Source organism: Canis lupus, chromosome 5, assembly GCF_048164855.1.
Source record: "Canis lupus baileyi chromosome 5, mCanLup2.hap1, whole genome shotgun sequence".
Lineage (NCBI taxonomy): Eukaryota > Metazoa > Chordata > Mammalia > Carnivora > Canidae > Canis > Canis lupus.
Genome location: NC_132842.1, coordinates 24,442,462 through 24,456,006, shown reverse-complemented (window position 1 = coordinate 24,456,006; position 13,545 = coordinate 24,442,462). Strand labels below are relative to the sequence as shown.

General features: G+C 42.3%; 1 protein-coding gene across 3 annotated transcripts in view; it reads left to right on the top strand.

Annotated features, from left to right (window-relative positions):
- The window catches only part of CAMK1D (calcium/calmodulin dependent protein kinase ID), a 432,276-nt gene that overhangs the window by 275,048 nt on the left and 143,683 nt on the right, over positions 1-13,545 (top strand). The window contains exon 1 of one of the 3 annotated variants that reach the window (XM_072825819.1): positions 2,075-2,173. The exons of the other annotated variants lie outside the window; for them this stretch is intronic. Coding sequence (XP_072681920.1) covers positions 2,148-2,173 — 26 coding nt within the window. The 5' untranslated portion in view covers positions 2,075-2,147. Of the gene's footprint in view, positions 1-2,074; positions 2,174-13,545 lie in introns of those variants that run through there. 3 annotated transcript variants of the gene reach the window in all.

Here is a 13,545-nt window from a genome sequence, read left to right as displayed (position 1 = left end):
AGCGACCCAGGTGCCCTGCGATGCTCTTTCTAAGCTGCCTTCTCCCTGAGAATGAAGCCTGCCCTTCATGGCTGTTGCACCTGTGCTCACACATGATTTTATGATTTTTTTTCCTGTTCTTATTTGCTCATATGTGTCTCATCTAACTAAGCTCCTTGAGAACAGGATCTCATCTTACTATTTTTGCACCCTTAAGGTCTAGCCCAATGCCTGGAACATAATAGGTCTGTCATAATGATTATTAAGTAAATGAATTTAGGGATTGAGGGTTTTTCTTTTCTTTTTTTTTTTTTTCAGTAGAACTCCCTAATAAATGAATCCATCGGTAAACATTTGTATTCAACACTACGCCTTTCTTTTCATTACCCCTGTGATAGCCATTTATTCAGACCCCTAGTGACTAAGCAAATGAGACAGAGATATTACTGGGCAACTAAACCTGATATTTCACTCATAATGGATGTACAAGTGTGCTCTCATAGGCGTGAGGGTGCATTGCATACAGATGTGGCATCTGATGCCTTTTTAAGGCAAGCAAATTAAGCCGTAAGGAAGACAGGACATTAAGGAAGGGGAATTTCTTGTCTGTGAAGAGAGTGGTGTGCACAGATGCCCTTAGTACACACACCACAGAGCCCAGGGGCCCTTTGGGGTGGCTTACAGCAAGTCAGAGAGCTCCTGTGCGGGGACTCAGCCCCAGCAGGAAATTTGTAACATCTTGGTATTTTAAGAAGCTGTTGTTCCTCCTGGGAGAGTGTAGTACTTTGAGTTAGGAAGGGCTGTGGATGGATCAGTGACCTCCCACTGCCTCTCTGGAGGGTCAGATGGGATGAGGGGAAGTGGAGAAACTGTCTTGGGTCAGACATGGGGTCAGTGCATTAGAGAAGCGAGTATCTCAGAAGCAGTCCCAGCCAGGGTAGTTCCCACTGATTGAAGCCAAGTTCTTTGGAAGAAAGGACTCGAGACATTTTAAGTTATGAGTCCTTGATAAGGATCCCAGAGGGAGGTAACTGAATTTTTTAAAGACATCTCTAAGTATAGTAGAAGATTATTGATTCCCATGTCTAAATAAATGCAAATAATGGGATTGTTCTAAAATGTTTTTTTTTTAAGATTTTATTTATTTATTAGAGAGAGAGAGAGAGCACCAGGGGGGTGGGGGGAGGAGCTGAGGGAAGGGGAGGAGCAGACTTCCCGTTGAGCAGGGAGCCCAATGAGGGGGCTCCATCCCAGAACCCTGGGATCAGGACCTGAGCCACCCAAGTGCCCCTAAAACATTTTTAAATGATTGCTTATTTTAAAAAATCACATCACTGTATAGATCAAACAACTTCTTGAAGCCATGAAATATAAAGATGATGTGGTCTGTCAGCTTCTTGTGTAATTATATTACACATCCCATGATAATCCCTATAATGAAAAAAAACAACTAAGAGATTACATCTGGAAGATGTTGGGAGTTGAGCAAAATCCCTTTCCACCATTGTGCTTGGTATTTATTTTTTGGCATTGAGATCTCTAAACTGAGGAGTAGAGTTAGCATGGAACAGGTTCCCTTTCACTATAGAAAACAAACAGTGGCTCATAGGAAATCCTCCAGATAGAAATGGGAACAAGAGTAGCTGCCCCCTGAGATCCCAGCAAGGTCTGGAACTGAGGGATGTTTTCCAAGGGCTTCTAAAGGGTGAAGCCTTGTCTTCCAAAGGTTATCTAAAAATTGTCATTCTTGATTCCACACCACCAGGACTGTGACCTTGAGCAGAGACACGTTAGAACTAAGAGACATGCCTGAGTTTTAGCATGTTTTACAAGGACTCAGGGCTGAGGGACTGTCCCTCCCACCCTGGAGGAGCCACCAGAAGCCAGTCACAGGTACAATATTCACTTTGCTCGAAGGGCAGCTTGTTGCAGTGATGGCAGCTTTACCAGGTCCCCTTATGAAAGGACTGCGTTGTTCATCATCTCCAGGAATAGTTCTTCAGTCACTGAATTCTGCCTATTTTTATTCAGGAAAGTCACCCGAGGCCCCTCTGGGCAGTGATTCACTCTCTCCCTGTTCTCAATCATCTGGGCTTGAGAGGGAGAAGGGGTGGCAGTTTTGAGTGGTGGAAAGTCATGGAGGATTGAGGACTGGTGGGTGCCTGGAGATGGACAGCCTGGCACCTGGGAACAGGTGAGTGGGCAGTGGTGGGAACTCTAGACTTTTCCAGTTTTGCAGGAGATGATGAGGCTTGGTTGGACTCTGCCTTGCGTGTTTCTGCCCGACAGGTGTATCTCAGGCCCTCCTATCATCCCCTAACTCTACCTTGCCCAGAGAGCTGGGAACAGACCCTATTTCCCCGATCGCAGTAACAGTGGGAGCCACGAGTCCCATCAAGTGGCAACTGTGACTTTGAGCAATAGTAGCTCCACGGGGGCGGTTTGTTTCTCAGATTCTTTGGTTCTCAGTTCAGCTTATTGGGAAGTTAACACTATTTATTCTTAGAAAAGTCCCATCATTGTGCTACATGCATCCATGGAAATATTAGATCCTGGATGGGGTTACTTCGTAATATACTGATCTGGGATGGTTGTGAAGATATGTTCACGCATGACCGCTCTACTAACACTGAGGGCTGTGCATTCTTATTTATGTTTTAAAAATAAGATTCCATAGACACATAGATGCTTATATGCATAGGAAGTATCCAGAGGCATGTTTAGGAAATTGCTAGGGGTTGATTCATAGAGGAAGGATTGGGTGTTTGGAGTGGGAAGTAAACTGTTTTTACTCTGTGCCCTTTTGTACAAATAAAATTTCTTATGTGGCCATATCTTTTAAAAATGCCTTTAAAGAGCCTCCTTCTGCACTTACTCCCAGAGCTCTAAGACCCTATTGTGAACACTGTTTACTGGATCTTTAAGAACTGCGGTTACTTAAGCAAGACTGGACTTTTCACTGCCAACTTTGAATACTAATGATTTCGTTGCCACCAAGAATTGTCACAATGAGAATCAGTGTTCAGTATGACAAACAATTTCATTTTGCTGGCGTAATCAGAGCCCAAGTCCTCCTGTGTAAGGATGTGATGGAGAGAGCGACGCAGGGGGATTGATGGGTAATGTCAGGCTCGAAATGGGAAAAAGTCTGATGTGGTGTGTTTCCAGAACAGATTCATTTTTAATATCAGCCTTTGTACTTGAGCCCTTAATGATTTGGGTCGTTAATTATCTCACTGAGCAATTCATGTTGATTCAAGATCAGCCATTCTCTCTGATTTATTGATTCTGTGCTCAGGAAAAAAAAAATATTTCACAGTATGTTTTGACAAAGAGCCTTTTAACACAATGCCTCCTGTGCTGTGGCCCGACGACTGTGCGCCAGAAATCTTTACATCTGTTCTCTCCCTACTGGGTTTTACACTTGTAATAGATTAAAGTTGCTGTTTCATTTTTATGAGGACTCTAATATAGGATTGTGCAATCTTTGTGAGTTTATGAGCTTCTCGTTTTGTTGTGATGTGAGCTGGTTGATGGATGATCTTGAACGGTGGCTAAATCCTAACAAAATTGTACTTTCTCACGACCGAATCACTAAACTAAACCAAAGGCCCCCTGTGTGCCCAGCATAGGAGTGTCTGAACCAAAGGGCACACGCACCAGACTGGGACGGGAGGCAGTGTTTGCCGCAGTGCAAGCAAGAGAGCCATTGGCTGGAATAAAGGCCACTTCTCCTAATTCCAGAGAGGAATAAAAAAGAGGGGAGCACTGAGGTGAACAGCTGCCAAGGGCTGCAGGGGAAGCTTGGCTGCCCCATCTAGGAGCCTTATGACTATAACGAGTTGTGCATCCCCACCAATTATCCCATGTTCTTTCCTCACAGTTTCTCAGGAACATTAAGGCTCATAAGCTCCAGAACAGTGTGTTTCAGTTTTTGTCATCGAGGACTTTGAGAGTGACCATAAATACAGTTGATGAATGATCTATATGCATGTGGGTCTTTCCTCTGACTGTAAAAATCTGTTGAAAACAAAGAATCCCCACTCACCAGAGATGGACACGATGAAAGGCAGCAGGGGAAGAAGGTAAAAATGACAAATCGTTTTCATCCAGGCTCTGCTCAGAAAGTCTTCCTAAATTCTCGTTTTGTTTTCCAAGGTTAGAAAATACCCTCGTGGTCTGAGTCCTGTCATTTGCCACGATAGCTCTTCAGGGCTGTTTGGTTCCTTCCAAGGTCTGACATCTCTCCCGGCCACCAGGTGAACAAGTGGCTTTTGGCAATGGCCATGTGGGTCAGTTGACAAAACTCCATCTGGCATGGATGACTGCATCATAGTGTCATGGCATCAGGAAACCCTGGGCCTCTTTCATCCTAAAAAAAAATAATAATAATTTATTGAAATAAGAACAGGTACAACCCAATCACTAATAAATAACCTCTGTTCTCAAAGATGAATAAGAAAGAGAAAGACTTAACGAAATACAAACAGCTCAATAGGACTTGGTGCCTTCATATTGCAGTTTTACTATAATATTGGCACCTTCCCCCTGCCAAGTTTGGGTAGAGCACTCAACCAGGATCCTAGAGATCCGCAGGTCAGTGAAGTGGTATAGATCCTTCAAGAAAGAGCCTAAAATTCCTTTAATTTCCAAAATGCTCACAGCTTCAGCTTATCCTTAGGTATCTCTGTAATGAGTCTCTTCTTTCAGGGTTTTGGGAAGGCTGTTCATGCTTCTGAGAAAGGGAGCTCAGAGTTCCCTTCTCAGTGGTCCCACAGAGGCTCCAGAAGGGAGAGAGGGATGTGCTCCTTTGCCTTCTCCTTCCTACAATTTGGAATAAGCTGCAAGAAAAGAGGTTATGACCACGCTAGGTTGTGACTGCATTTTTTCACCTAGAAGGCTTCCCTAGCAGCTAGTTGAATAACTTACTCGCTTCTCTCCTCCTACCACCTCCTCCCCTTTCAAACACCACTTAATCCTATTAACTGGTTAAGTATACTCATTAACCAGACCAAGTATACTCTCTAGTACCCTATTTCTCATTTTGGCAGTTTGATAGCCTGCTTCATAAAGAGATTTTTTTTTTTAAAGATTTTATTTATTCACTTGAGAAAGAGAGAGAGAGAGAACACGACCTGGGGGGTGGGGTGTGTAGGCAGAGGGAAAGGGAGAAGCAGACTCCTCCCTGAGTGGGGAGCCCAATGTGGGGCTCGAGCCTGAGATCATGACCTGAGTGGAAGTTGGATACTTAACCAACTAGGCCACCCAGGTGCTCCTTATAAGGAGACTTTGCTTGTCTCTCACCCCTCATCCAAAATTTAAAATCCACTTGAACAGAAAATTCACTTAAACACATAGGTAAAGTGGTTTTCTCACAAAAGTGTAGCTATTAGGAATTGGTTTAAACTGAGCTGAGTGTACTATTTATAACTTAAGTTCTATTCCATGTCTATTTATATTCAGCTTATCATTAAGTGGAAAACAAAATAAGGTTGACATTTGGTCATTTCATTTTTATAGTTCACTCTGATTCACAATTGTGTTGAAAAGTATACAAAGTGAGCAAGACGTCAGCATACAGAGATGTCTCCAATGTGCCGAGATCGTGGATGTGATAAATATTTATAGTGTTTTGTGATTTGGTCTTGACAGAAGCCCCACCCTCTAATCAGAGCACCGTCCTGTATGCTGAGGACTGGCCGGTCCTCTGATGTCCACATGGACCCATGAGCTTCTCCCAAACTTTGCAATGACCACATGTGCCATGTGACTGCAGACTTGCTGAGTGAGAGGGAGGAATGGCAAAAAATCAGAAGAGCTACCACGGCCCATGCACTCTTTGTGCCTTGACTCTTAATATTTCAGTGCCCACTGATGTCAACTCCAATCATATTTTCTACTGACAAAAGGTTGACCCCATTGTTTCATAATATAGATGATCACACACATATGGCTGAACCACTGGTCCCTGAAATAACAAAGACAGTCTCTAGAGACTTTTTCTTCCTCTTCCCCAAATTCTTGAAGACCATCCCTGAGGTGATGCTTGAAGTAGAAGAAATGCCAAGGGAGGTAGGGCTTCCCAGAAGTTGGACTGACGCACGATTAGCAGAGTGTTGGAAGCAGAGCAGCTGAACAGATAGGAAGGCGGTCTAGTAACAGTATGAGCTGGCACTGAGTATGGGCATTCGAGGACTCTGGGCAAAAGAGGTAGGAGACCTGGCATGGCCCCAGTTCCTCTGTACTGTGATATGCAGCATATGTAGTGTGTCTATTCTGTGAATAAATGAAGAGGAGAGGGAGGCCTTGCATAACCAGACCAACTCTCACATCCTGGGGCTGTAGATGTTGAGATTGCCAGTGACAACAAGTGAAAGTGACTCTGGCTCCTCTCTGTAGCCGGGGGACCACCTCTGGCCTTCCTGCCCAGTTCACTTTGGCTCCTACAACTGGCATAGTTTAGTAGTGTCACCTTTGATTCCAAAGAGAGAGGATACAGACCTGGCAATTTCTATTTTGCTCATTTTGCTTTAAAAGGCCAAGTTATGTAAACCACATGGTTGAACTATTTTCTCCTGTCACAAAGGGCTGTTTTAACACCTGTTTTGCTTCACGCATCGTGAATGTTATTTCTCCTTCATAGGTATTTCTGTATTTTGATACAGCTTTTCAATTTAGCAGCAAAACTAGCCCATTCAGTAATCTGATAATAGAGCGTGGCCTATTTCTTACCGATAGAGGAGAGGTCGTTGGTACTGAGTGATTTATGTAATATGTGATGTTGGTGCAAGACAGATAAAAGGATGGAGGAGAGAGTTCAGAAAATAGACACACACACACAATTTGGTATATGTTAAAATATTTCAGACCAGTGGGAAAGTAGATTGTTTAATAAATCACGCTAGTAATTTAGGGAAAAAGTTCTCTACCTTACTAACTCATTTTTTAAATAATTTTTTAAAGATTTTATTTATTTATTCATAGACACAGAGAGAGAGAGAGGCAGAGACACAGGCAGAGGGAGAAGCAGGCTCCATGCAGGGAGCCCGATGTGGGACTCGATCCCGGGTCTCCAGGATCACAACCCAGGCTGCAGGCAGCGCCAAACCGCTGCGCCACCAGGGCTTCCCTACCTTACTAACTCATACAAAATAAACTCTAGATGTACCAAATACCTAATTGTAAAATACGGAAATAATAAAATACTAAATATCATCCTATTTTTTTTTATCATGTTGGGCTGCGAAAAATTTCTAAGCTTGACATAAAACTAAGATAATACTGATGCTTTGACTACAGGAAAATAAAAATTACTCTTTTACAGCCAGAAGCAAGTTAAAAAGTAAAAGGAAACAGGAAAAATATTTGCAAAACATGTAATGGACCATGTCTTAATTTTTGTGTTCATCAAAATGCAAATCAACAAGAAAGGCACAAGCCATGTAAGTAAAAAATGGGCACTTCTGACTTACAGAACTGTAAAAGAATAAATTTATCTTTAGTAATAAACAAACAAACAAATAAATAAATAAATAAGCAAGCAAGCAAAGAACAAACATAAGCAATTCTAAGAAGAAAGGGTCATTCATTCTTTCAGTACACATGGATGGAGTGTCTTCTACTGCTGCAGGTTTTAGTAGGGCTGGGAATTAGCAGTGAACCTGACAATGATCCCGCCCTAAGGCCCTTACATCCTGGTGGAGCTAAGAGATGGCAAACAGTTCATGAATACATTAGCAAGGAAGCAGCACATTGGGGAAGTGTTGTGGGATAATATGACAGTATTAACCATGTGTCTCTGATGGTTTGTCATCTTGGGGACTTGGTGGCCTTGGAGAGACGGCCCCTCCTGGTTAGCCAGTTTCTAGAAAGAGTAAATGCCTCACCCGTGATCACACATGCACACCAACCAACCTCTAGCCCACAGCCTGACCACCTCCTCCGCAGGGCTCCTACACTCAGGAATGCTGTTCTTCTCACCTGGGGCCACGTACCAGACAATTGAAGACAGCCCTTGCACCCCAGAAATCAGTCAGACTGAAATTATTAAAACCAGTCAGTCTTACACCCTCTTGCCCTGCCTGACCTGTTTCTTCCTGAACACCACAGTAAAGGCTCTTGCCCCATTTCTCCCACTCTTTCTGCCTCCCAGCTGAGCCCGGTGCTTCCTCATGCGGCCCTGCATAGCATCGTGTGCTTTCTTCTCTTGGAAATCCTCAGTAGCTGTCTGTCTTTTCAGTGCCAGTCATCCCCCGATCTGTTGGTCTCACTTTACTGGATAAAATTAAGATGTATATTTTAAAACAAATGGTTGGGCAGCCCCAGTGGCTCAGCAGTTTGGCACTGCCTTGAGCCTAGGGCGTGATCCTGGAGACTCAGGATCGAGTCCCACACTGGGCTCCCTGCATGGAGCCTGCTTCTCCCTCCGCCTGTGTCTCTGTCTCTCTCTCTGTGTCTCTCATGAATAAATAAATAAAATCTTTTAAAAATAATAAAAAATAAAACAAAGAGTGGCTTGGGGGCACCTGGGTGGCTCAGTCAGTTAAGCCTCTGCCTTCAGCTCAGGGCCTTATCCCAGGATCCTGGGATTGAGCCCCATGTAGACTCAACAGGGAGTCTGCTTCTCCCTCTCCCTCTGCTCCCCTCTTCCTGCTCGTTCTCTCCCTCTCTCTCTCTCTCTCTCAAATAAGTAAATAAAATCTTTTTAAAAATAACAAATAAAATAAAACAAAGAGTGACTTGGCGTTTCCTTAGGTTTGTTGATCAGAGAAGGCTTCTCAGAAGAAGTGACATTTACGTAAAAATCTTTAAGACAAGGAGGGGGCTGCTGGGCAAAGAACTGGGGGAAGCATTCCAGCCAGAGGAAGTAACTCCTGCAGAGGTCCTGTGCGGGGATGTGCTTGATGCAAATGAGGAAGAGAAGAAAGGCCCAGTGGCTGGAGCAGAATCAGAATTGGAGAGAATGTAAGATCGGAAGTGGAAAAGGCAGACAAGGGCCTGCAGATGAAATCAACAAAACAGCTTTAAAAAAAAAAAAAGAAAAGAAAAAGAAAAGAAAAGAAATCGATCACATGGTAATGATGTTAAAGGTTGATAATACCCATGGAGCTCAGAGTGCGGGGCAATAAGCATTACTGTACACTGTTTGTGAGATGGGACGTTTGTATGGTCTTTATGGAGGACAGTGTGGCTGTATAGCTCAGGATTTTATTTATTTTTTATTTTATTTTATTTATTTATTTATTCATGAAAGACAGAGAGAGGCAGAGACACAGGCAGAGGGAGAAGCAGGCTCCATGCAGGGAGCCCGATGTGGGACTCGATCCAGGGTCTCCAGTATCATGCCCTGGGCTGAAGGCAGGTGCTAAACCATTGAGTCACCCGGGCTGCCCTTGCTCAGGATTTTAAATGCACATGCTCTTCTTAAAAATCTCGAGTTTAGCTGGCACACAGTGGTACATTAGTTTCTGGTGTACAACATAGTGATTCGCCACCTCTTACACCGTGCTCACAAGTGTAGCTGCCATCCGTCACCTTACAAGGCTATCACAACACCATTGACCATATTCCCTGTGCTGTACCTTCATCCCGGCGACTTACTCATCCCATAGCTGGAAGCCTGTATCTCCCAATCCCCTTCATCTGTTTTGCCCATCCCCCCAGCCCCTTCCCTCTGGCAACCATCAGTTTGTTCTCTGTATTTTTAGGTCTTCGATTCTGCTTTTTGTTTGTGTATTCATTTGTTTTGCTTTTTAGATTCCACATAGGAGTGAAAGCATATAATATTTGTCTTTGTCAGTCTTTACTTAACCTTTAATACCCTGTAGGTTAACCCATCTTGTTGCAAATGGCAAGATCCCATCCTTTTTTATGGCTGCTTAATATTTAATATTTATATATATACAATATAGCCAGCACACAATGTTACATTAGCTTTATATATATATAAAATAAGTTGTAGTATATATAGATATATATTTGTGAGACAATATGATATATATATACACATACATAAATATATATATATGTCATATCTTCTTTATCCATTCATCTATTGATGGACACTTAGGTCACTTCCATATCTTGGTTATCGTAAATAATACTGTAATAAACACATCTTTTCAAATTAGTGTTTTGGGGAGTTAATTATTGGGTCATATGGTATTTTTTGAGGAACCTCCTTGTAGTTTTCCACAGTGGCTGCACCAGTTGCATTCCCACCAGCAGTGCACAAGTGTTCTTTTTTCTCCACATCCTCACCAACACTGGTTATTCTTGTCTTTGATACTTCTCATTCTGACTGGTGTAAGGTGAAACCTATGGTAAAAAAAAAAAAAAAAAAAGAAAAGAAAAAAGAAAAGAAACCTATGGTAGTTATGATTTGCATTTCTCTGATGAGTGATATTGAGCATCTCTTCATGTGCCTGCTGGCCATCTGTGTGTCTTCTTTGGAGAAATATCTGTTCAGGTCCTCTGCCCATTTTTTATTTTTATTTTTATTTATTTATTTATTTTAATTGGTGTTCAATTTGCCAACATATAGCATAACACCCAGTGCTCATCCCACCAAGTGCCCCCCTCAGTGCCCATCACCCAGTCACCCCAACTCCCCACCCACCTAACCGCTGCCAATTTTTTAAATTGGATTGTTTGGCTTTTGGTGTTGAGTTGTATCAGTTCTTCATATATAAATGTGCATATTCTTAAACCCGGCAATTCCAAGTCTGGAAATTTGTCCAACAAATCAATTTATTGCTTCATTTGTGATCACAAAACAAAACAAACAGAAGTGGAAACAAGCTATTGATAAGAAACTAGTTAAATAAATTATGGAACACTAACATAGCACAGCAGTGTACACAGATGGATGTGCGCTGATATGAAAAATTGCCTACCTTTATTATTCATATGTAATATTTGTTTAAATATGTATTTATTGGTCATATGCTACACAAAGACACATACATATACCCCTTTTAGGGGAAAGAGGGCATATTATGTATATTTTGTATTTCACAATCAATTGTGTAGGATGGATGTGTAGTAAATTTTAAAACAGACACAAGGGGTGCCTGGGTGGCTCGTTTGGGTAAGCATCTGACTCTTGGTTTCAGCTCAGTTCATGATCTCAGGGTTGTGGGATTGGGCCCCACATTGCGCTCTGTGCAGAATCTGCTTAGGATTCTCTCCACCTCTTTCTTTCTCCCTCTGTCCCTGTTCCACCCGCATGCCCACCCCCCTCACTCTCTCTCTCTCTGTCTCAAATAAATAAAGTCTTGAAGAAAAAACATAACACAGAACGCCTTTGGCTAATGATAAGGAGTGGGATGGAGATGGGAGCAACCTCTCTGAACTGTTTGCGGATATTAATATTAGGGGAAATTGGTTGTGAGATTTTTGGGAGTTTGCTGTACTGTCTTCGCAGTTTTTCTGGGTTAAGCGTCCAACTCTTGATTTCGGCCCTGGCCATGATCTCAGGGTCGTGGGATGGAGCTCTGTGTTGAGTTCTGTGCCCAGCAGGGAGTCCACTTGAGACTCTTTCTCTCCTTCTCCTTATCTCCCTCACCCTACTTTCTCAAATAAATAAATTTTTTAAATAAAAATGTATTTAAAAAATACACCTCCCCCAAAGTTTGAAAGTATATAAATTAAAGCATCCACAGAAATTGTCTTAGGATCTTGGCATAATAGGTGGTTTATTTTCTTCTCTGTATATAGTTTCATACAATTACCATGTATGATTTGTTTAATTTTTAAAAAATACTTAAGAGAGTTTTTAAAGCATAGCACTGGCTGAACTAAAGATGTGGCTAGTAGGTTCTGGGCTTTATTCTTCTCTTCTTCCCCCCCATGCCCCCAAATTTATTTGTCGTCTTTAAAATGTAGAGAATGAGTATTTTTATTTGAAGAAGAAAGAGAGGTCTTGTAATGAGTGTATAGAATTCAGGGCTCATTCAGGATTAGCAACCCAGTTCACCCTGGCTTGAGCAAAAAAATATTGCTGCAAAATTGAAAGTCAGTGGGGGCTAAAACTTGCTTCTGACACAGTTGGATTCCAGTCCAAATCTGTTTTCATCTTTTAGTTCTGCATCCTCTTGGGTTCTTTATTTTTAGGTGTTTTTTTCTGCAGACAGCCCCTTCACCCTGCAGAAAGAACTCTCCTTTTGTCCCTTGAAGTTCCAGCAGAAAGCAGGCCAGGCAGTGGCTGCCTGTGGCCCCTTAGCAGCCCTCCTGAATGCCCAGGCCCTGGGATGGAGCACCTGCCGTGGTTTCCATTGGGACCATTGGCCCCACAGTGGAGGCACTGTGTCCATGCCCAGCTCTAAAATTGAAGGGGTTTAGGATGTAATCCATGTAACAATGTAGTTGACTAAAAAACAGAGGAATATTTTATCTCTTTGGAAATCCTGCCATACCTTTGACTTAGAGAAGAGACAAGTGGAGCTTGAACGTTTTCCAGATTTTTTTTTTTTCAATAATTGTCCTGGGGTGAAAAAGCTTGAAAATTACTGCTTTAAGATGATCCCTGGAGTCTGAATGCCTGCAGAAATATCCATCTACCTAAGTTAAACATTCATATTCATGTTCAACAGTAATTGTCTCAACAGATGAAAATGTCAGTCTCTAAAAGCTGTCATTTACGGACTAAATTCTACTTATAATTCTTGATGTTCTTCTTCATTATGTTCAGAAACGTTAAGAATTTTCCACTCAGTAGGACAAGTGGTTCTAGAAATAAATTTCAAAATCTTGCTTTCATAGGAAAACAGATCTTTCGAAGAAAACAGTTTATGAAGCTGTGTTAGTTTTATGTAAATACCAGTTTGGGGTTCAGAATGGCTCCGTTTTGGCCGTCTTGTTTGATGTTCTAGGATATATATCTAGCTGGATCCTTTCGAAGTAGATCAGAGTTCCCAGCTAAGCAGTTTGTTTGCTGTCACACTCGTGGGAACTTTTCACTGATCTGAAGAAAAAGAAATGATACTGAATTCAATATAGTTGATGGTTAAAGAGCAGCCTACCTTAGGGGCAGTGTGAAGTAAAGCCCAAGGGCAGGCTGTACGAATAATCCCCGAATTCACCCAGAATTTAGAGGAAACGGTGGATTGAGATTTGGGTTAAACTGTCCTAAAAACTCTCAAAATCCTACTGGCCTTTCCTATGTCTGAGAACCAGAACTAGAGTTTGGGCTTTTGTAGGCACCAGAAGAGATTTCTTTGTGATGACCTCCTGGCTTGCTGCTCCATTGCTAAATGTAAAGCAGGGAAAATTAAGAATCTGCCTTAGGCCTTTGCAGTGTTGCCAGGTTTTTGTGTGTGTGTTTTTTTTTTTTGTTTTTGTTTTTGTTTTTTTTTTTTTTTTGAGAGTACAATGATGGTTTTAAAAATCCAAGGATAAAGGAAAGACCCTTGACACGGACGCACTTCCTGTGTTTCCACTGATGGTACCGAGCCTGCTGCTCTGGTCTGGATTTGGGCCAGGCATGGCTCAGGGTTTGGAATAGGGGTGGTGGGGTGTGTTCCTCTTAGCAGCCATGCAGCGTGAAAGGTCAGTGGGCTTTGTAGG